The sequence below is a fragment of the Schistocerca nitens genome, chromosome 1 (genome assembly GCF_023898315.1).
Source record: "Schistocerca nitens isolate TAMUIC-IGC-003100 chromosome 1, iqSchNite1.1, whole genome shotgun sequence".
Taxonomy (NCBI): domain Eukaryota; kingdom Metazoa; phylum Arthropoda; class Insecta; order Orthoptera; family Acrididae; genus Schistocerca; species Schistocerca nitens.
This window is the reverse complement of record NC_064614.1, coordinates 416,325,761-416,347,964: the sequence shown is the minus strand read 5'-3', so window position 1 is coordinate 416,347,964 and position 22,204 is coordinate 416,325,761. Positions and strand designations below refer to the sequence as shown.

The 22,204-nt window shown below is 40.6% G+C and overlaps 1 protein-coding gene across 1 annotated transcript in view; it reads right to left on the bottom strand.

Moving 5' to 3' along the window:
- Nucleotides 1-10,728: 10,728 nt before the first annotated feature.
- LOC126249963 (beta-glucuronidase-like) overlaps nucleotides 10,729-22,204 on the bottom strand; it is a 150,417-nt gene continuing 138,941 nt past the window's right edge. The window contains exon 13 of the mRNA XM_049951520.1: nucleotides 10,729-11,030. Within this exon, the coding sequence (XP_049807477.1) occupies nucleotides 10,861-11,030 (170 nt within the window). The 3' untranslated portion in view covers nucleotides 10,729-10,860. The remainder of the gene's footprint in view (nucleotides 11,031-22,204) is intronic.

Sequence of the window (22,204 nt, the reverse complement as noted above, 5' to 3'; positions counted from 1 at the left end):
GGGGTACAATGTTTTATCTTACAATAACATCATTTTAATGACATCGTTCGAGTGCACACTGAACATGTGGTGCTGGGGATTGAAGTCCCGTACTACCCTCCAATGACTGAAGTTCAAGGTTGCTGGCAGAGGTGAGACAACTACGTAGGTAGTGATAGTGGGGGTCATACCATAGATTTCACGTAATGAGTGGCCATATCAATACTACCACATTATTGGTGTCCGTACCAGGGCTATCATTAGCCATGGTCCGAATCTAAGTCCTCGAGGATGGTAAGAGGAACAGGGTGGCGGTCAAGCGCGAGCAGTCGTGGTGCCATTGTGTTGTAAGTCATTGACTGTGTCATACAGGGAGTCTATGTCATGCAGGGTGTCCACTTTGTCATAGAGACGGCTTGTCTTCTCTCGGAAGGACGTCTTTAGAGTTACCATGTTTGTCTCCTCGTGGAGGATAACAATCCTCATGAAAGAAGGAGCATGCAGGCTCCACCAAAGCACCTTATTCTGCAGGCGCTGAAGGTTCTGCATCTGGGAGGTACAAATCGTAGCCCATGCAGTGGAGCTATAGGGAAGGGTGGACTAACGTATGGTACAGTCATAGCACAGTGTCTGAGTTCAATCCCCTGCTGTTTAAACACTGGGTACAATGGTTTTATCAGCTTCTGCCTCTTTTGAATGACGTATACCGCACGGTGGTGGAAGAGCAATTTGTTATCCATTTGGACTCCTACATATTCGGTAGCTGAGGACCATGGGCCCAGACGACTGCAATAGTGATATTGTGGCGGAGGGTAGGACACCGTTTGGTGAAGTAGGCCACTGTAGTTTTTGTAGCATTGAGGGCTATCATGTCTGAATGGCACCAGATGACTTGCATCCACCTGCTTCTGGAGATGAACAGTGAGCTGGTCGGTGTTGAAGCCAATCATATAGAGCACCATATCGTCATGTATTGTTGAAGTTGGCTGTATGGGATGACTGGCATATATTAACATAAATGTTAAAGAGGGTGGGAGACAACACAGATCCCTGAGTGGTACCCATCGAAATGTGACATATGCTGAGTAGCCAAGAAATCCCTATTGTGGAGGAAATCATCAACAATCTTGACATAAATGTCTGGGATGGTCGTCGGCGTCAGCATTTTGCACACAAGATTGCTCTGCCGAGTCCTGTCATAAGTGTATTGCAGGTCCAGGAAAACTGCTGGCGTCAATGTAGTGGAGTTAAAGAACTTGCGTATGTGTCCTGTGATCCTAAGAACTTTTAGTTTGGCCGACAGGTGGGAAGCGAAATTGAACAGTTCTGGACAGATTGCCCCAGCCATTGCCAGAGGTTGGGAATTGCGGTGAAGTATCAAAGATTCCTTCCAGGACCTTCGCTATGGTATACAGAATGCCAACCAATCCAGCAGCCAGTTGTCCATGCTTCCACCAGAGGGTCCACTAGATTTCTGCTGAAGACATAAAGTGAGTGGCAGTGAAAGGATGCCTGTTACTAAAAGCAGCAATGGCCACCAGAATATTATGATCATCCCAGAGTACACCAAGAGTGAGGTCCTGGACAAGCAATTGATTTTGGGCCTCAGATGCATCGGCCAGAGTTTCCACCACATGGAGGGTATCATAATTTAACCCATCCACCATGCAGATGGGGTGGGTGGTCTTTCCATCTTATGTTGTAGGAGAAGGTGGACATCTATCCTCTCCTTATTCCATTTACCAATCAGTGAGGCGATGACAGAATTCTCATTGGAGATGCCTCATGCAATGCTTATTCTGAGGGTCATGAAACTATTTCCACCACTGCCAGTAGCAGCTGTTCTGGATTTTCAGTTCACACAATAGGGGAGGCAAGCCATCCAGTGGGGTTAAAGCTCTAGGTATAATGGAAGTAGAGGCTTTCATTTCCTTCTAGATTTTTGTCGTTAGATAATCAACAGTGCTAAACAGATTGGCAGGTGCCTTCAGGTTGAGGTTTTGCCAGGTGGTGTTTTTGAGGATCCTAGCAAATTTGACCTAGTCCATTATGTTCAAGGTAGAATGGACATCTAAGGGCAGAGCTACTTCGGTAAGGTGCAGGAGCACCAGGTCTTGGTCAGGGGTCAGTTCGTGGAGTGTTTCCAGTTTGGGGCTATCAGAGTGAATTGGTATATGCATGGGATTGTGGGAGTCACAGATAGACAGTGCCAGAGTATCTTCCAGTTTGAGGAGGAGTCTGCCCTTGGATTAATGATGTGAGTGAGAATGTTGACCGTTTGGCAGGCTGGGATGGGTGTTGCGACAGGTGGAGAAGGTGCTGCAATGGAGGGTTGGGGCACTATAACAGATCAGTGTAAGGTGGCTGCAGATGGCGTTTCTGTTTGGTGGGCATTGGTATTTGTCACAGGAGATGAATGAGTTGGATGCTTGGCACTGAGGTCAGCCCCAATGGTGAGTCTGTCATACAATGTCAATGCACAGATGTCCACTTCAAGAAGTGGCAGGTTAGGGCTCAAACACGCTGCAGCAAATGTGATACCTCCAAGGTGCGTAGAAACAGTGACTGCCACGGCCTCTATATGTTCCAGTGGTTGGAGAGCCTTATGCTTGTTGATGAGTGTCTCATCTAGAAACACTGCCATGCCCCCACAATGGCGATGGAGCTGGTCTGTGTAATAGCAGACCATGTTGCCCAGATGAAAATCGCCAGCTGGTTTGAGATTCGTTTCTGAAACAAGTAAAATATCCACATGGTGGTAATAGAGGAAGGTGTTCAGTTCAGTTTGTATCTGTTTAATGCCATTAGCATTAAAAATACAGATGACAAGATCCTAAGGGAGCTGGTGGTTGCGTGCTGGCCAATTCACATTGTTACAAAACCTGAGCCCTTCAACGAGGGTGATGACCTTTTCAAGCCCATTCTCTGACTGATGGATCTTCTGAGCTATTTCATGAATGACAGCCCTGACGTGGGGTTGGTGAACAGAGAGATGACCTGGAGGATCCCTTGCATGCCATTCCAAAATGAAACATCTGTCTCTGCCATTTGGGGACATATCATGGGTGACCTGGTTGACCGTTTGGCAGGCTGGGATGGGTGTTGCGACAGGTGGAGAAGGTGCTGCAATGGAGGGTTGGGGCACTATAACAGATCAGTGTAAGGTGGCTGCAGATGGCGTTTCTGTTTGGTGGGCATTGGTATTTGTCACAGGAGATGGATGAGCAGGAGAAGACTGAGCTGTAATATCAGAGGTGGACGTAGGGGATGGAGGTGGAGGGGCCCCATGTGTCAGTTTCCTGAGTGTCTGAGGTTTGACGGTTGTCCATTTAAATGGGTGCAGTCCCAAAGTGACTGATTTGTGCTTGGAAAGGAGGAAGACTTCATTGCCTTCTGGTATACAGGACAAATCTTCCAGGAGGCTAGATGGTGGGATTCATGAGAGGTGCCCAAACAATAGTTGCAGGTGTGTTTTTCTGAGACCAGGCGTTTGCTGTCCTACAATGCATATAGGCCAGCACACTTGACACACCAGAAATGCAGTGAGCAGTAATTACTGCCATATCACAGATGTTGACACCTATGAGAGATGGATGGGCAACTGCAGTCCTCACATGATTTAGTATGGATCTTGGTGTACAGGAGATACCTGATTTGGTAAGCACATTCAACTTCTTTTCTCCTGATAAGAAAGACAACATGTGTAGGCAAAGGGATTAACTTCCGAGTCTCAAGGTCCCTCTCGTATTGATGGACCAAAGGTTCAAGGAATTTGAGATGGAGTAATTCATCCCTAATATCTGTTTCTGTAACTTCGGGTGGGAGGTCTTTATGGCGGTTTTTTTTTTCTGTTGCCAGAAGCGAGATGTGTGTAGCAAATCATTGCCCTCGACTTCACAAAGTTGAGGACTATAAGGTAGTCATCCTTTGGGTCAAGCAGGTAATTGACATGGTCTTTCTGGTAAACAGTTGGCCTGTAATAGGGCATTGCAGTTCAATGTTTAATTTAATTTAATTTAATCCATGGGGTTGTAAGCCACGATAGGAGTTGTTATCTTCTTCTCTGGTGGTGGTGGATTCTGAGAGGGGGTCAGGAGGGGGACCCATGTCCTGATCCATGGCATCACCAGGTATGGCTTTGCCTGGGAGGTAGGCACCTGAATCCGAATCATGGCCACTGCAATGGGGTGAGGGAGGACTGTTAAGAGTTTTGCCCATGGGAGAGGTTTGGGGGGGGGGGGGGGTATCCGACAAGGGTAGAGGCCCCAGAAGGCCCAATTGGCCGACAAGATAGTTTAAACAGTGTGTTCAGACAATAGTTGATTGTATCAGTGTATGGTGCTGACACGGCATGAGCATCAGTGGGTGAAAGTGGGTGTGGCCATGGGAGTTCATTGGATTACAAGATGAAAGATTGGTCCCTCATTCAGGATTGTGGACAATGCCTTCATGAATTGGTGTCACTGTCAGTGGTCACCACTGACTTGTGTCAGGAGGCACAGTGTGCTTGTTTCCTAGCCCATTGGATGGTGTTAGTATCATTGCTTCTGGCAGCCTGCTGGGATGGACATCGATTGGGTGGAGTCACATTGCTGCTCTGGAGTGCATGTACACGCAAGCAAATACTGTCAAGGCTCCAACCTGACTGAACTGACTTGGATGCAGCCATAGGCAAATATTTGTAATGCCTTGTACTATTGAGATCGAATGAGAGTGCTTCAGGTTTCCACATTCAGTGAAGAGAACGTTCATCATGTGTGTACTTGTTTCCTTACAAAAGAGCTGTTGACTGACGAGTTAGGTGGCAGACAGTTGCAACAATGGTCCTATGTCAAGAGAACTGATACATTTGCATGAGGGGACCATGTGGCTTGTGACACTGGGTATTGCTGGGGTAAACTTAAGACTCAATCTGAAATGTGATAGACCAGGTCCAGATTGCTGCTCTCAGTCAGCTCTCTCAATCTGAAATGAGCACTCTTTCTCAGCCGATGTGGAAATGGCAAATGGGATTTGTGAGGGCAGGTGGTGAGGTTGCTGAGACATGACACATGCCCCTGAGTGTCGGCTCCCATATTCAATGAACTATAGAAGTTTTCTGCTACCTTGTTCTGAATAATTTCTTAACTACATCTCGGACCTAAAAGTTTCAAATTTCCTACTACATACATCAAAAAAAGTTTTGCATCACCTCAGTTCTGAGAGTTCCGGAACCTGTACAGAAAATTGGAATAGAGATCAACATAAACATCATTTCTGACCTTTTTATTGCTCATGAAAACCACACATTGCATGTTGTACCACCATACAGCGAGACCTTCAGAGGTGGTGGTCCAGATTGCTGTACACGACGCTATTTCTAATAACCAGTAGCACGTCCTGTTGCATTGATGCATCCTGTATTCGTCATGGCATACAATCCACAAGTTCATCAAGGCACTGTTGGTCTTTTGTCCCACTCCTCAACGGTGATTTGGCGTAGATCACTCACAGCGGTTGGTGGGTCATGTCACCAATAAACAGCCCTTTTCAATCTATCCCATGCATGTTCGATAGGATTCATATTTGGAGAACATGCTGACCACAAGATGCGCACAATGGGGGCGTGAATTATCGTCCATGAAGACGAATGCCTCGCCAATATGCTGCTGATATGGTTGCACTACCGGTCAGAGGATGGCATTCACATATCGTGCAGCCATTACGGCACCTTCCATGACCAACAGCGGTGTATGTCAGCCCTCCATAATGCCACCCCAAAACAGCAGGCAATCTCCACTTTGATGCACTCTGTGGACAGTGTGTTTCAGGCGTTCAGCCTGACTGGGTTGCCTCCAAACACATCCCCAATGATTGTCTGGTTGAAGGCATATGCGACACTCATCAGTGAAGAGAACATGACACCAATCCTGAGCTGTCCATTCGGCATGTTGTTGGGCTCATCTGTACCACGCTGCATGGTGTCGTGGTTGTAAAGCTGGAACTCGCCATGGATGTTGGTGGGCGTTGGGAGTGAAGTTGCGCATCATGCAGCCTGTTGCACACAGTTTGAGTTCTAACATGATGTCCTGTGGCTGCACAAGAAGCAGTATTCAACATGGTGGCGTTTCTGTCAGGGTTCCTCCGAGCCATAATCCGTAGGTAGCAGTCATCCACTGCAGTAGTAGTCCTTCGGTGGCCTGAGCGAGGCATGCCATCGACTGTTCCTGTCTCTCTGTATCTCCTCTATGTCTGAACAACATTGCTATGGTTCCCTCCGAGGCACCTGGACACTTCCCTTGTTGAGAGCACTTCCTGGCACAAAGTAATAATGTGGGTATGATCAAACCACGGTATTGACCATCTAGGCTTGGATGAACTACAGACAACATGAGCCATGTACCTCCTTCCTGGTGGAATGACTGGAACTGATCAGCTGTCGGACCCCATCTGTCTAATAGGCACTGTTCATGTATCGTTGTTTACATTTTTGAGCGGGGTTAGTGACATCTCGAAACAGTCAAAGGGACTGTGTCTGTGATACTATATCCACATTCATTGTCTATCTGCAAGAGTTCTGGGAACCGAGGTGATGCAAAACTTTTTTGATGTGTGTATTATATAGTAAACAATAGTGTTCAGTTTATAATGCAATCCCTTACTTAACTGACCGTATATTATGATTAATTCAAACGTTCATTATTTCGTTGTCTCACAGTATAGAGAACTTTTAAATAAATGTGAAAATATTTATAAATATAAATACTAAATATGTAAGAATTTGCTGATAAATTATACTTATTTTGCAAAGATGTTTTCAGTGTCAGGGCAGCTTCCTTTATTTCTGAACAAACAGCAGAACAAATTGTTTCAGTAGGCTATAACCTATTGAAAGAATTTGTTATGGGTTCGTTTACATGACAAGTTGCTGGAACATTGTGGTCCTTTTTAACATTTTCGTCTTTTATTTGCATGCACTTGAAACACAACTTACCATTACATATTTCACACTTTTCAAAAATACATCATGCAGCTTGTTTGAGCCATAAAAAGAACAGCTGATCAGAGAGAACATCTAGCAAACTCAGCAGATGCTAAACTCTATCTCATGTGCATTGCACCAGATATTAGGATATATGTTACTAACCCTACTTCCATTACTTTCTACAACAGTATATGGTTCAAATTTGTATTAATATAACTGTCTTCATTGAATTTATTTTCAGATTGGTTGCAAATTTTGACAATATGAAAAATAGTAGATTCCTATTACTTTATAAAATCGAATTCATTATTGACGTGAAATTAGAAGAATTAAAAATGTAGGCAGAAATTTTGTTTACAAGAAAACTGAAGCATATCAATATTATATTTAGTGTAAATTTGTTTTTAGATCATTTAAATTGACAATTGTGATTACTAATTTTTATGGTAATGGATCGATATTACAAAATATATTGATAAAAATAGTAGCAGTAGTAGCTTTATTAATCCATAGATCTCTTTTTACAAGGATATAAGACATGTTAAAGTATTTACAAATTTAGATCAATTTAAAATAAGCTAATTCGTATACACATATATTTACAGACTTCTAGTTAGAGACAATCATTAGATTTACTCCTGGTATACAATACTTTTTTTACAAATAACTTATTAAATAATGTAATGCCACATTGTTCACTCATATCTCACTATCAGTCACTGCACACACTATACACACATTATTTCATAAAACTTCACTCGCTACACACACACACACACACACACACACACACACACACTCACTGGTGATCTCTGGGCCATTTTCTGTACCGCAACTTCCCAATTGCTATACTGAAAAAATGAGACAGCATCCCTCCATAACGAGTGAAATGTTGAGCTCAGAAAGAGGAAGAAGTGTTAGTATTGTGCTATGCATAGCTTGGGGGTAAGTATTTGTAGAAAGGAAAAAAAAACATAAATTGAAGGTATTATGTGGATTGTTGGGTATTTCATTATCATTATTAATATTATTTATTTGTATAGCATTCTCTATTAAACCCCTACTCTGTTTTAGCTAAGTAATCCTTCAATGTATAAAATGTATTGCATAACAAGTACTTTTTTGCTGTCTTTTTAAGTAACGTATTTTGGCATTTTCTTTAATCTCTTTTTGTAATTTGTTGCACAGTTTTATTCCTTGGTAGAAAATGCTGTTTTGAGTTTTATGTTTATTTTATCTTGGTAAATGTAAGTTGAGTCTATCTCTTGTTGCATGGTCATGGACAGAGTTGTTTGTGCAATAATTACCAATGTTATTTTTGATGTGTGCAACTGACTGATAAATGTACTCACATGGAGCAGTTAAAATCCCCAGTGTTCTGAACAGATCTTTACAATGAGCTCGACTAGTATTTTTGGTTATTATTCTTATGGCTCTTTTCTGGAGTTTGAAAATTTTGTTCATATTTTGTGCATTTGTTCCCCCAAAAAGAATTCCATAGCTAAGAATTGAGTGTACATATGAATAATATGTAACTAAAAGACACTGCATGTTACACACTGATGATAGGATTCCAAGGGCATAACATGCTGATGACAATCTGTTTGCAAGTACCTTTGTGTGTTCACACCACTTCAACTGAGAATCAATATTCATATTGATTAACAAAAAATAGTTTTTGACAATCAGAAATGTTGAGAGATATATACATATGAGAAATGTATAATTTAAGCAAGGAAACTAGCCCAAGTCTGGGCAAAATATATACGGTATTGAACATTTCAGTTGACATGCGATATTTCCAAAGGGGCAAGGTTCATTACAAGTTACAACATTCAGACCAGATAAGTTTACACTTGAAAAGCTCTCCTGCCCTGTTCTGTCATACTTTGACAAGTTACTATGTAACATTTTCAAGTACATGTCGCTGTGTGCAGAAGTTAGTTTGAATTTTAGTTTAGTTTTGCCCATGTTTTATTATTCGTCTTCTTTCTTTTCTGTTAAAGAGAATGTTTGATGATGATTTTCTAAGTAATTTGAACAAATTGTAATGCTATTTGTGTAACCACAACCTGGAAAAATACAATAAAAGAATTTCGTTCACGAGATAGTTGCTATGCCTAGTCTATAAAATTTCTATTCAGCTCCATTTAAGGCAATGATTGAAACCTATGCTGAGCAGACTATTATAACTTTCTCTTATTTTACAAATATTTGTACAATCGTGCTTGCTTTACTTGCAAAAAATACACACACACATAATCCAGGCACAAAATCTTAACAAATGTGTGTAAGTTAGATTATATATCAGACAGTATCCACATGTGGGGATCCTGTATCCTCTCACCTCTAAATATTTATGGCTTTTTATGACTTTTTGTAAGTTTATTGATTAGTGTTACCAAAGAGTACGTGTTAATTTATCACAGCTACCACTATGGTAGCTGTGTCCAGCATTTCAGAGTAAACGTTGCTCACTGATAATCTTTTTTAATGTATGACCACTGTTCCATGCACATTCTTGGTATAGGATTTGAGTAGCAAGTGGACAGTGGTGATAGTCGGTATGGTTGGCATTACTCATTAACGTACCAAGATATTTATTCATGCAGTGTTGTTATGGTCTTAATGTTTCAGTGTGAACTGATTAATGTTGTAATAGGGCATACAGAACATTGCTAAATCTTAGAGTAGTTACAACAGTTTGAAATGATTACTGTGACAATAAACAATAAAGATAGTGATCCACCAATAACCGTTATCAACTGAACCTTTCATGGTCCACTTCCTAAAAAAATATCAGAAAAGAAAGTATATAATTAGAACCTTGAGGTGAAGAGGAGGAATACAGCATCTACCGATGTGATGAAATGGGGATCACATGAAGCTACAACGGGACATATTAGTGCACAGACACTTTTTAATCTGGAACTATGGCAGGTCATGACAAGTTGACTTGAAACTGATCAACTCATTGGCAATGCACAAGCTGTTTACAATGAATGTGTTCCCATACTTCACCAAAAGGCCAAAAAAGTGGAACTCCTTTGAAGCCAAAGAGGAAATGATATACAGAAATAGTTTTGAACTGCGTAAGGAAAAAATGTACACATACGGGCTCAAATAGGTTTCACTTTCAAGGCAACACCACTAACTAAAAATACTTGGTAGGTAAAAAAAAAATTAAAGCATCATTTTTGTTTCACTTGTGCTAGATGTTGTAAATAACGTCTTTACAAAGTTCAAGAATGTGTTCACAGTAAACTGCTTCCCACTGCCACAAAGGTGATGGATTTTCATGGAATTTGTAATGGATAAAGTTCCTTAGTAATAAAAGGAGGCTCATTTATTTTTTATCGTGGTTGTATACATCAATTCCCATAAATCCTTACCTCTCATTAGTTCATAAATCTTCATCTTGCATTCTGCACTAGTCATTTCAGCTTTCTATCTGTCCACCCTCCATCCAAACACTCAAATACTGCCAACATTTCCCCAGTTGCATACGTGAAGATTTGTTTGTGTGTGTCGGTGTGTTTTACAATTACAAGAAGAACAAAAGCAGCTTCAATTTTATGACGATTAAGGCTGTCTATGTACCACCCATTACTCACTTTTATCATGTGAGTATTTGTTCATTGTTTCCACTTACAAGTTATATTGATTTCTGTATTAAGAGCAATTATGTGCCTCACTCGCCCACTCACCCCCCCCCCCCCCCCCCCCCAAGTGGATACAAGCATAAGAAATAGTAACTGAATAAAGGTAGCATGAAAAAGATATAGTACGTTAAAAGTTTTATTTTAAGATAGATGGTGTCATTTTATAACTGCTTTAGTAAATAAAACACAGAAGAGCATAAAGTGAATTACTATAAATATGGATGCAGGTATAGACTGTGATGTGTAAAGTGGCATCTAGTTTTGGCATGTACTGCAGACATATAGGCCAAGATCTTCAGGAAGTGTTACATTGTAATCTTCTCTTGCAAGGGTCCAGTAGCGCTCTCTCACCATATATGCTGCCATCTTCGGCTGACGTGCTCTTGTGAAAATTCCTTTCTTGTTTCCACCAACTCGTGTGTATGCTGCAATTATACAATGCTTCCTTAAGTGGTATCCTTATTTGAATATGTAAATATCACATGTTCATAACCTATATCACTAACCAACTAAAACATCAAATAAACTCAGTTCAAGTTGTCTATTTAATAGCTTCCAGAGGCAACAAAAAATTTTGTCTTTAATATATCATACAATTATTGATCAAATTAAAAAATTCAAGATGCTGTCATTATCTACTCATTAAGATGTGTAACCTTACATTAAAGATGTAACACAATAAATGAAGTATTTAAGTTTTGTAACTGTGTGTTTTTCTTGAAGCAGCACAAGCTCATGGTATGCAAATTGGCTTTGCATTAAGTATTTGAGAGTGAGAGCTCTTAACTGCTTCTATTAAACTTTATGCATAATTTCAAACTTTTCCAAACCTTTTTTCAGTGATACCTCAATAAAATAATGAAAGGAAAAAGTTTATCACTTAAAACATTTTTGTTGTTCATGTAGTAAAAATTTGGTACCAGGTATGACATTAATTTCCTACTTCTTTTATTAGTAACCCCATTCACAACACATTCTGCAGACAGCATCCACATTTACCACTGAATGTACATGCAAAATTATATCATTGTACAAAAAATATGAGGTTCAAGAGATATGACATCAAAAATAGGAAGATCTGTGAAAAATCAGCTTTTATTAAAACTGAGAGTAAATTATGCAGGTTATACTCATTCAGTGTTTGATAATGAGAGCTTTTAGGAAATTCCAACAAACTTTAAATATGCTGCTTTATAATATGAATTCTCAGGTTTCCTTTACATTACAGATATACTGGTACAGATCCAAAGTACTGTGTCTGTGACCTACTAAATGTGGAATCAGCCCTACCACAAACAAGGCAGTAGAACATCAATAATCTGAAGCAGTAGGGAATGGGATATTTTGGATAAATCATCATTTACAAAAACCGAGTGTTCCTAGAAATATGAAAACACTGACTGAAACACTAAACTGTACACACATAGTTTGCATCACTTGTCTTACAAATAACACTATCTCTCTCTCTCTCTCTCTCTCTTCTCTCTCTCTCTCTCTCTCTCTCTCTCTCTCTCATGGAAACACAACTCACACACATGACTCCAGTCGCAGGCAACTGAAACCACACACCACAGAGTGTGGTTTCATTTGCCTGAGACTGCAGTCGTGTGTATGTGTTGCATTTGTGCGTGCGTGTGTGTGTGTGTGTGTGTGTGTGTGTGTGTTGTTTACTGTTGATGAAGACCTTAATGGCTGAAAGCTTTAGTTGTGGGAGTCCTTCTGTTGTGCGTATCTGCAACTCAGCATCTCCACCATTGTTACATTCCATTCTGGATTTTCCTTTGTTAGACTACATAGCCTAGTTTGAAAAGGTCAGCGTGGACATAAAAGTAAACATACAGTTTAGGAAAATCAGTCCAAAAGAGGTTTCTTCTTCAAAACTTAAATTCATTTCTTTCCTTCTAAATCTCAGAAACTTTGTAAATTCAGCACTTGGAGAGCATCAGATTTTCCTTTCTGTTTTAACCACTCTATCCAAAGTAATAAAAGTTTTCCTTAGGGGATAATTCTTCTGTAGCTTGGTCATGGTTACCAGCCTCTTCTCCATTGCTGCAAGGGACCTGATTGTTGGTGACACTGGCAGTTATTTCATTATCTGTCAATATTTGATTCCTGGGCCATGAATTTCATATATAAACTTTGTGTTCTGCTGATTGAACTCTTCAAACCCTGCAAATTATTTAGTCAGCCCAGCTTGTCTGGATACCATTCAGCTTTCTAACTGCTAACTTAATAGTAGATCCAGATGAGGAAATGGAAATGTTCTTGAAATCCATAAATCTCAAGATTGTTGCATATTCAGTTATGTTTGTGTTAGGTTACTGCACTTGAGCAATACTGCTGGATATCAGTGTAGTATGTGGATAGCTATTTATCTATGTATAATTTAAGTAGATGGAACATGGACTGGCCATAAATAGTAGTTCATCCAACATGTAAGTACAAGTACAGTGTTTGTACTACAAATCTGCTGTAGTACAAACATTGTACTTGCACTTGCACTAATCTGGTATAGCCTACATTATTGACATTAGCCTACTTTCAACACTGATTTTTCAGCCTGTTTCAATGAAAGCACAGCTAACAAGTGCTAAATTATATAGATAACAATGAGGCTACAATACCCATACATTTCAATTTCAGAAAATTGTTCTTCAGAAAATTAATTATTTATGCTTGCCAAAATTAAACATTGGGCAGTTCCATTATTTTAGTATCAGAATTTTGTTCACTTTTTCATGTTTACAAGATTGTTGGTGGATTATTCTGTTAGAGCTGATCAGTTGCCTATTTGTGTTATGTTTTATACTTGTTGATACCAACAAACAATAGTAGTACTCAATACATAAAAGTACCCAGTGTAGTTGATACACTCAGACAGACAGATCCCTCGACACTGAGGCATTGTTTTGAGATCATAAAAATATTTTCTTATCTTTGAGTACATAAATAATAAAGCTATACCTAATTTATATTCCCCTATGAAAATGTAGACTGGTAATGGCAAGGAAAGCGTTTCTGAAGAAGAGAAATTTGTTAACATCGAGTATAGATTTAAGTGTTAGGAAGTCGTTTCTGAAAGTATTTGTATGGAGTGTAGCCATGTATGGAAGTGAAACATGGACGATAAATAGTTTGGACAAGAAGAGAATAGAAGCTTTTGAAATGTGGTGATACAGAAGAATGCTGAAGATTAGATGGGTAGATCACATAACTAATGATGAAGTATTGAATAGAATTGGGGAGAAGAGGAGTATGTGGCACAACTTGACAAAAAGAAGGGACCGGTTAGTAGGACATGTTCTGAGGCATCAAGGGATCACAAATTTAGCATTGGAGGGCAGCGTGGAGGGTAAAAATCGTAGAGGGAGACCAAGAGATGAATGCACTAAGCAGATTCAGAAGGATGTGGGTTGCAGTAAGTACTGGGAGATGAAGAAGCTTGCACAGGATAGGGTAGCATGGAGAGCTGCATCAAGCCAGTCTCAGGACTGAAGACCACAACAACAACAACAATAAAAATGCAAAGATAGAAAATACTAAAATTTTATTTTGGGGAAACATTTAAAATTATTATTATTAATATTATTATTATTATTGTCACTGTTGTTTCTGTAGTCTTCCGGAAGATAACTTGGAAACATTTGTAATGTAAAGTATTAACACTTATAAATCACTGTTAATCCAAACAAAATTATCTTTGAAAATAATTATCTTTGCAGTACTAGATTTGTATCTTTGGTGCACTATTGATCTTTGTACTTTTTGACATTTAAGTAGCATTTTGACATTTTGGAGCAAAGTGATACATGTTGGTTGAATTTGTCACATATATTTGTGCAGTTGTGAGTAACAATGATAGACTGAAGAAAAGTGGAATAATTATGTTTACAACACCATCAAATTTTATTAGTCATATTAATATCCAGTGCAGAAGTTGGACCTACATATCCTACTGCAACCAATAGCAATGAGTAATACTTCAAAACAACGGAGCCTACAAAATGAAGAAACCATAATGGACTTCAACAAAAGAGTTATTTCAGACTAACTACTTTTAATAATTATTACCCATCTACATCTACATCTACATCTATACTCCGCGAGCCACCTTACGGTGTGTGGCGGAGGGTACTTATTGTACCACTATCTGATCCCCCCTTCCCTGTTCCATTCATGAATTGTGCGTGGGAAGAACGACTGCTTGTAAGTCTCCATATTTGCTCTAATTTCTCGGATCTTTTCGTTGTAATCATTACGCGAGATATATGTGGGCGGTAGTAATATGTTGCCCATCTCTTCCCGGAATGTGCTCTCTCGTAATTTCGATAATAAACCTCTCCGTATTGCGTAACGCCTTTCTTGAAGTGTCCGCCACTGGAGCTTGTTCAGCATCTCCGTAACGCTCTCGCGCTGACTAAATGTCCGCATGACGAATCGCGCTGCTTTTCGCTGGATCATGTCTATCTCTTCTATTAATCCAACCTGGTAAGGGTCCCATACTGATGAGCAATACTCAAGAATCGGACGAACAAGCGTTTTGTAAGCTACTTCTTTCGTCGATGAGTCACATTTTCTTAGAATTCTTCCTATGAATCTCAACCTGGCGCCTGCTTTTCCCACTATTTGTTTTATGTGATCATTCCACTTCAGATCGCTCCGGATAGTAACTCCTAAGTATTTTACGGTCGTTACCGCTTCCAATGATTTACCACCTATGGCATAATCGTACTGGAATGGATTTCTGCCCCTATGTATGCGCATTATATTACATTTATCTACGTTTAGGGAAAGCTGCCAGCTGTCGCACCATTCATTTTTCTCATTTATTCTTCAGCAGTTTAAAACATAGAGAAACCCAACCCAAACCACATCATTGTATAAATAGGTTTGAGGAGACATTTTTAAGTTTTGCTGAAATTCAGTATCTGAAGAGTTGGAAAACATTGGAGTATCTGGTGCAATTACTAAGGTGTGCTTCAAAGAAATGTTATAACCTCTTACCTACCTGATTAATTGCAGCTTTAGAGAAAACATGTATCCAGCTGTTCTAAACATCACTGTTGTGAAACAATTGCATAAAAAGTGAAGTAAGGAACATCACTAATTCCCTACCTTAGTAAGATATTAAAAAATATTATCCTGTCAAGCTTAGTGCCTTTTTCAGAAAACACAAACTGCTTATAGGCTGTCAGCATGGCTTCACAAAAGTAAGAAGTACAACCACTGCAGTTACACATTTATTCCATAGCGTATACTGTCTGTTCGGCCAGAGGACACCAATTGTTGGTATATTTTTAGAAATGACAAAAGCATTCAACAAGGTAAAACACCTCTTTAAAAAACTGATTTTATATTATGTGGGGAATACACCAATGCTTCTTACAGCAACATGCCTGTTGAATTATAAGCAATGCACCAAACTGACATACCAAGAAACAGTGTATTAGGGCTCAATCCTTGTTCCCTTTCTCTTGCTTATATATATATTAACAACATTGCAAAACACATAAACTTCCACTTCGTAAGCTATGCAGATGAAACATAAATCAAATGCTGTGGTAGAGGATATTAGGAGCTAGAATCTTTCACTAATAGTAAGGTTACGGAATTGACAACATACTTCAACAATCAGGGTCTTCAGTCAAATGTAAACAAATCTCAATTACTGGCATTTAAAACTGGCAGTTTTCACCACACCAGCATAAATTATGTATGTGACATCTTGGCAGCAGAAACTGACAGCTGTAAATTTCCGGTTGTGTACATTGATACAAATATGTGATGGACAAACCACATTAACTTTGTATGTGAAAAAGTCAATGTAAGTTTACATCTCCATAGCTCATGAAGGTAGTTCCTAGTAAATCATTAGAAATAATTTACTGTGGAACAATTTACATCTTTCTCAACTATGGGATTGAATTGCAGAGCTGTATACCTGATGTCCACTTAAAAAGAAAATTGCTATTATACAAAGAAGCAATAAGACATATATATGGGATAGGCCATAGAAAATACTGATGTGAAGTGTTTGTGTAGCACCAGTACTTAACAATAAATTTTAATGCTTATTTAAATCACTTAATTATTTTTACAAGTCAACCAAAGTTATCAAGTAGAGCAATGTACAAGCCACAACACTAGAACAAAACATAACTACTTTCAGAAAAGGACCAAATTGAAAACGACAAAAAGAATCTTATATAACAATGGTTTGATTTGGCTTAACAAACTACCAAACTATTTAAGAACATCTAAGGTGTCTGATTTTAACATAAATTTAAAATCATTTTGGATAGAGAAATGTTTATATTTGTTTAAAAAATACTAAGACATGGGTTGTGATATGAACTAGTATCATATAAATCATAAAGTAATAAAGATGTAAAATAGATATAAGATCAACAGTTGTAGTATGCAACATATTTTACAAATGTATAATTCTCATAATATTACTTCCGGCATTTCCAAAAGGCAGCATTGTGCTGGCTCCATGCAAAAAAATGTAAATAAATTAATAAATATATGACTTTATAAAAAGACTATTACAGACATTCAAGATGATAATAAAATTCTATGGGATGATAGACTGAAGTGCCTTTATCCACCATAAGACTATCTACCTATATAGAAAATGGCAAAGAATAAATGGTCAGAATTTAGTGCGCAAATGTTTCAAAATCTTAACCTCACCAGGTAGGCCTACTTTTGTTGCCATTTTTCTCTGAGCATATGAGGTCTGTTAGAAAAGTATCCTCAATTTGGCTGGGAAAAAAACTGGTTTACCTGGAGCATGGGGCACATAATCACCCTCAAAGTAGTTCCCTTAGGCTCCTCACACTTCTCCCAGTGGTGCTGCCATTCTTGGAGGCATGCCAAAAGAGACTCTTTCAGTTATTAGTTTAGCTCAGCTGTCGTTGCTGCCATAATGTCCTCTCTTGTCTGAAATCACATCCCTTTCAATGGTCTCTTGAGTTTGGGGAACAGCCAAAAGCCACATGGGGGCATGTCAGGAGAGTAAGGAGTGTCGTCCTAACCGCCGTCTGCTTCACATCTGCTGTGCAGTGAGCTACCTTAATTTAAGTATTAACTGTATTTTTCTTACTTGTCACTTCTTCTTCCATGTGTTTTTGCTTTTAGGAAGCTTTAATTGTCGAGTGTTTGTTTTGAATACAGTCAGAGAGAGTCCCTTTAGTCAACCATAGTGCCAGTAGTGCTAGTGTTTGTTTTCAATACAGTCCAGAGACAGGTAGTGCTATTTTCATCGTTTTCTACAAGAAGTGTCTAGCAACCACAGTTTAGTCAACTATCAGCCGCCTTTAGTGAATTAGCAGTCTAGTTAAAAGTTGATTAACTCTCTACAGTAAATTGATTTCTTAGGATGGATAGGATGTGTGACTGCTGTGTATGGATGCAGGAGGAGCTGGCCACTGTTTGTGAACAGCTGAACGTGTTGATGGCCGCAGTCAGCCGTCTTCAGGCTGCTGCCTCGGAGTGTAGCGGCAGTGGGGAGTATGGTGCGTCGCATGGTACACCCCAGGTGTTACATGCTTCACCCACTGTCCCTGCTGTCGAGACATCTTCACGGGTACCGGGCGCGGTTGGGAAACCCTCTCCCCAAGGGGAGTGGCAGGTTCAGCGGCGTTCGCGGCGCACGAGGCAGAGGATAAATGTGGAGGCTGGCCGTGTGGCATCGCCCGCTCTGCCTGTGAGTGGACATGTGGCTGCTCCTTCAGCAAGGTCCGAGCAGGCACACGGGGGCAGGGTTTATTAGTTATTGGGAGCTCCAACATTAGGCGGGTGATGGAGCCCCTTAGGGAAATAGCGGAAAGGTCGGGGAAGAAGGCCAGTGTTCACTCTGTCTGCTTGCCGGGGGGTCTCATCCGAGATGTGGAGGAGGCCCTACCGGCGGCGATAGAGAGCACTGGGTGCACCCGACTGCAAATTGTTGCTCATGTCGGCACCAATGACTCCTGCCATCTGGGTTCAGAGGTCATCCTCAGTTCGTACAGGCGGTTGGCGGAATTGGTGAAGGCGGAAAGCCTCGCTCACAGAGTGGAATCAGAGCTAACTATTTGTAGTATCGTTCCCAGAACCGATCGCGGTCCTCTGGTTTGGAGCCGAGTGGAAGGCTTAAACCAGAGGCTCAGACGATTGTGAGGAGATCTGGGGTGCAAATTTCTCGACCTCCGCTATCGGGTGGAGAAATGTAGGGTCCGCCTGAATAGGTCAGGCATGCACTACACGCCAGAAGCAGCTAAAAGGGTAGCAGAGTACGTGTGGAGTGCACATGGGGGTTTTTTAGGTTAGAGAATTCCCTCCCTAGGACCAACAAGACGCCTCCTGAGACGCGGCAAGGTAGGAGTAGGCAAAATGCAACAGGAAATAACAATATTAATGTGCTAATAGTAAACTGCAGGAGCGTCTACAGAAAGGTCCCAGAACTGCTCTCATTAATAAACGGTCACAACGCCCATATAGTACTAGGGACAGAAAGTTGGCTGAAACCAGACGTAAACAGTAATGAAATCCTAAACTCAGATTGGAATGTATACCGCAGAGACAGGCTGGACAGTGAAGGGGGAGGCGTGTTTATAGCAATAAGAAGTGCAATATTATCAAAGGAAATTGACGGAGATCCAAAATGTGAAATAGTTTGGGTGAAGGTCACGGTTGAAGCAGGCCCAGACATGGTAATTGGATGTCTCTATAGGCCCCCTGGCTCAGCAGCTGTTGTGGCTGAGCACCTGAAGGATAATTTGGAAAATATTTCGAGTAGATTTCCCCACCATGTTATAGTTCTGGGTGGAGATTTTAATTTGCCGGATATAGACTGGGAGGCTCAAACGTTCATAACGGGTGGCAGGGACAAAGAATCCAGTGAAATTTTTTTAAGTGCTTTATCTGAAAACTACCTTGAGCAGTTAAACAGAGAACCGACTCATGACCATAACATATTAGACCTTCTGGTGACAAACAGATCTGAACTATTTGAAACAGTTAACGCAGAACAGGGAATCAGCGATCATAAAGCGGTTACGGCATCGATGAGTTCAGCCGTAAATAGAAATATTAAAAAAGGTAGGAAGATTTTTCTGTTTAGCAAAAGTGACAAAAAGCAGATTAGAGAGTACCTGACGGCTCAACACAAAAGTTTTGTCTCAAGTACAGATAGTGTTGAGGATCAGTGGACGAAGTTCAAAACCACCGTACAATATGCGTTGGATGAGTATGTGCCAAGCAAGATTATAAGAGATGGAAAAGAGCCACCGTGGTACAACAACCGAGTTCGGAAACTGCTGCGGAAGCAAAGGGAACTTCACAGCAAACATAAACATAGCCAAAGCCTTGCAGACAAACAAAAATTACGCGAAGCGAAATGTAGTGTGAGGAGGGCTATGTGAGAGGCGTTCAATGAATTCGAAAGTAAAGTTCTATGTACTGACTTGGCAGAAAATCCTAAGAAATTTTGGTCTAATGTCAAAGCGGTAGGTGGATCAAAACAAAATGTTCAGACACTCTGTGACCAAAATGGTACTGAAACAGAGGATGACAGACTAAAGGCCGAAATACTAAATGTCTTTTTCCAAAGCTGTTTCACAGAGGAAGACTGCACTGTAGTTCCTTCTCTAGATTGTTGCACAGATGACAAAATTGTAGGTATCAAAATAGACGACAGAGGGATAGAGAAACAATTAAAATCGCTCAAAAGAGGAAAGGCCGCTGGACCTAATGGGATACCAGTTCGATTTTACACAGAGTACGCAAAGGAACTTGCCCCCCTTCTTGCAGGGGTGTACCGTAGGTCTCTAGAAGAGCGTAGCGTTCCAAAGGATTGGAAAAGGGCACAGGCCATCCCAGTTTTCAAGAAGGGACGTCGAACAGATGTGCAGAACTATAGACCTATATCTCTAACGTCGATCAGTTGTAGAATTTTGGAACACGTATTATGTTCGAGTATAATGACTTTTCTGGAGACTAGAAATCTACTCTGTAGGAATCAGCATGGGTTTTGAAAAAGACGGTCGTGTGAAACCCAGCTCGCGATATTCGTCCACGAGACTCAGAGGGCCATAGACACGGGTTCACAGGTAGATGCCGTGTTTCTTGACTTCCGCAAGGCATTCGATACAGTTCCCCACAGTCGTTTAATGAACAAAGTGAGAGCATATGGACTATCATACCAATTGTGTGATTGGATTGAGGAGTTCCTAGATAACAGGACGCAGCATGTCATTCTCAATGGAGAGAAGTCTTCCGAAGTAAGGGTGATTTCAGGTGTGCCGCAGGGGAGTGTCATAGGACCGTTGCTATTCACAATATACATAAATGACCTGGTGGATGACATCGGAAGTTCACTGAGGCTTTTTGCAGATGATGCTGTGGTGTATCGAGAGGTTGCAACAATGGAAAATTGTGCTGAAATGCAGGAGGATCTGCAGCGAATTGACGCATGGTGCAGGGAATGGCAATTGAATCTCAATGTAGACAAGTGTAATGTGCTGTGAATACATGGAAAGATAGATCCCTTATCATTTAGCTACAAAATAGCAGGTCAGCAATGGAAGCAGTTAATTCCATAAATTATCTGGGAGTACGCATTAGGAGTGATTGAAAATGGAATGATCATATAAAGTTGATTGTCGGTAAAGCAGATGCCAGACTGAGATTCATTGGAAGAATCCTAAGGAAATGCAATCCCAAAACAAAGGAAGTAGGTTACAGTACGCTTGTTCGCCCACTGTGTGAATACTGCTCAGCAGTGTGGGATCCGTACCAGATAGGGTTGATAGAAGAGATAGAGAAGTTCCAATGGAGAGCAGCGCGCTTCGTTACGGGATCATTTAGTAATCCTGAAAGCGTTACGGAGATGATAGATAAACTCCAGTGGAAGACTCTGCAGGAGAGACGCTCAGTAGCTCGGTACGGGCTTTTGTTAAAGTTTCGAGAACATACCTTCACCAAAGAGTCAAGCAGTATATTGCTCCCTCCTACGTATATCTCGCAAGGAGACCATGAGGATAAAATCAGAGAGATTAGAGCCCACACAGAAGCATACCAACAATCCTTCTTTCCATGAACAATACGAGACTGGAATAGAAGGGAGAACCGATAGAGGTACTCAGGGTACCCTCCGCCACACACCGTCAGGTGGCTTGCGGAGTATGGATGTAGATGTAGATGTAGATGTAGATGTAGATGTAGAGGCTGCTGAAGCACAGGAATCTGGTATTTTGCCAAAAAAGTCTGAATCAGGTGCAAGGAAAGTGCCAGAGCTTTCTCATGATGGAGACACCAATTCCTTGTTGACTGCAATTCTTGTCTCTTGTGGTGCATGGCGTCATGTAGGTAACAGAGGACATCCCCTAGGCACTCTCTGGTGCTTGTTTGACACTGTGGTGCATACTCATGATGTACCACACTGCAGGATACAAAGAAAGCAGTCATCATCACTATGGCATTGCTGTGCACTTGGTGGGCCTTCTTTGGTGTTCTGAGATGACTATTATTTGATTTCCAGGCTGTTCCCATACACTCAAGTCTTGTGACCAGTGAGTACAGTGTTCATGAAGTTGGGTGTCACTGTTTGTGGAGT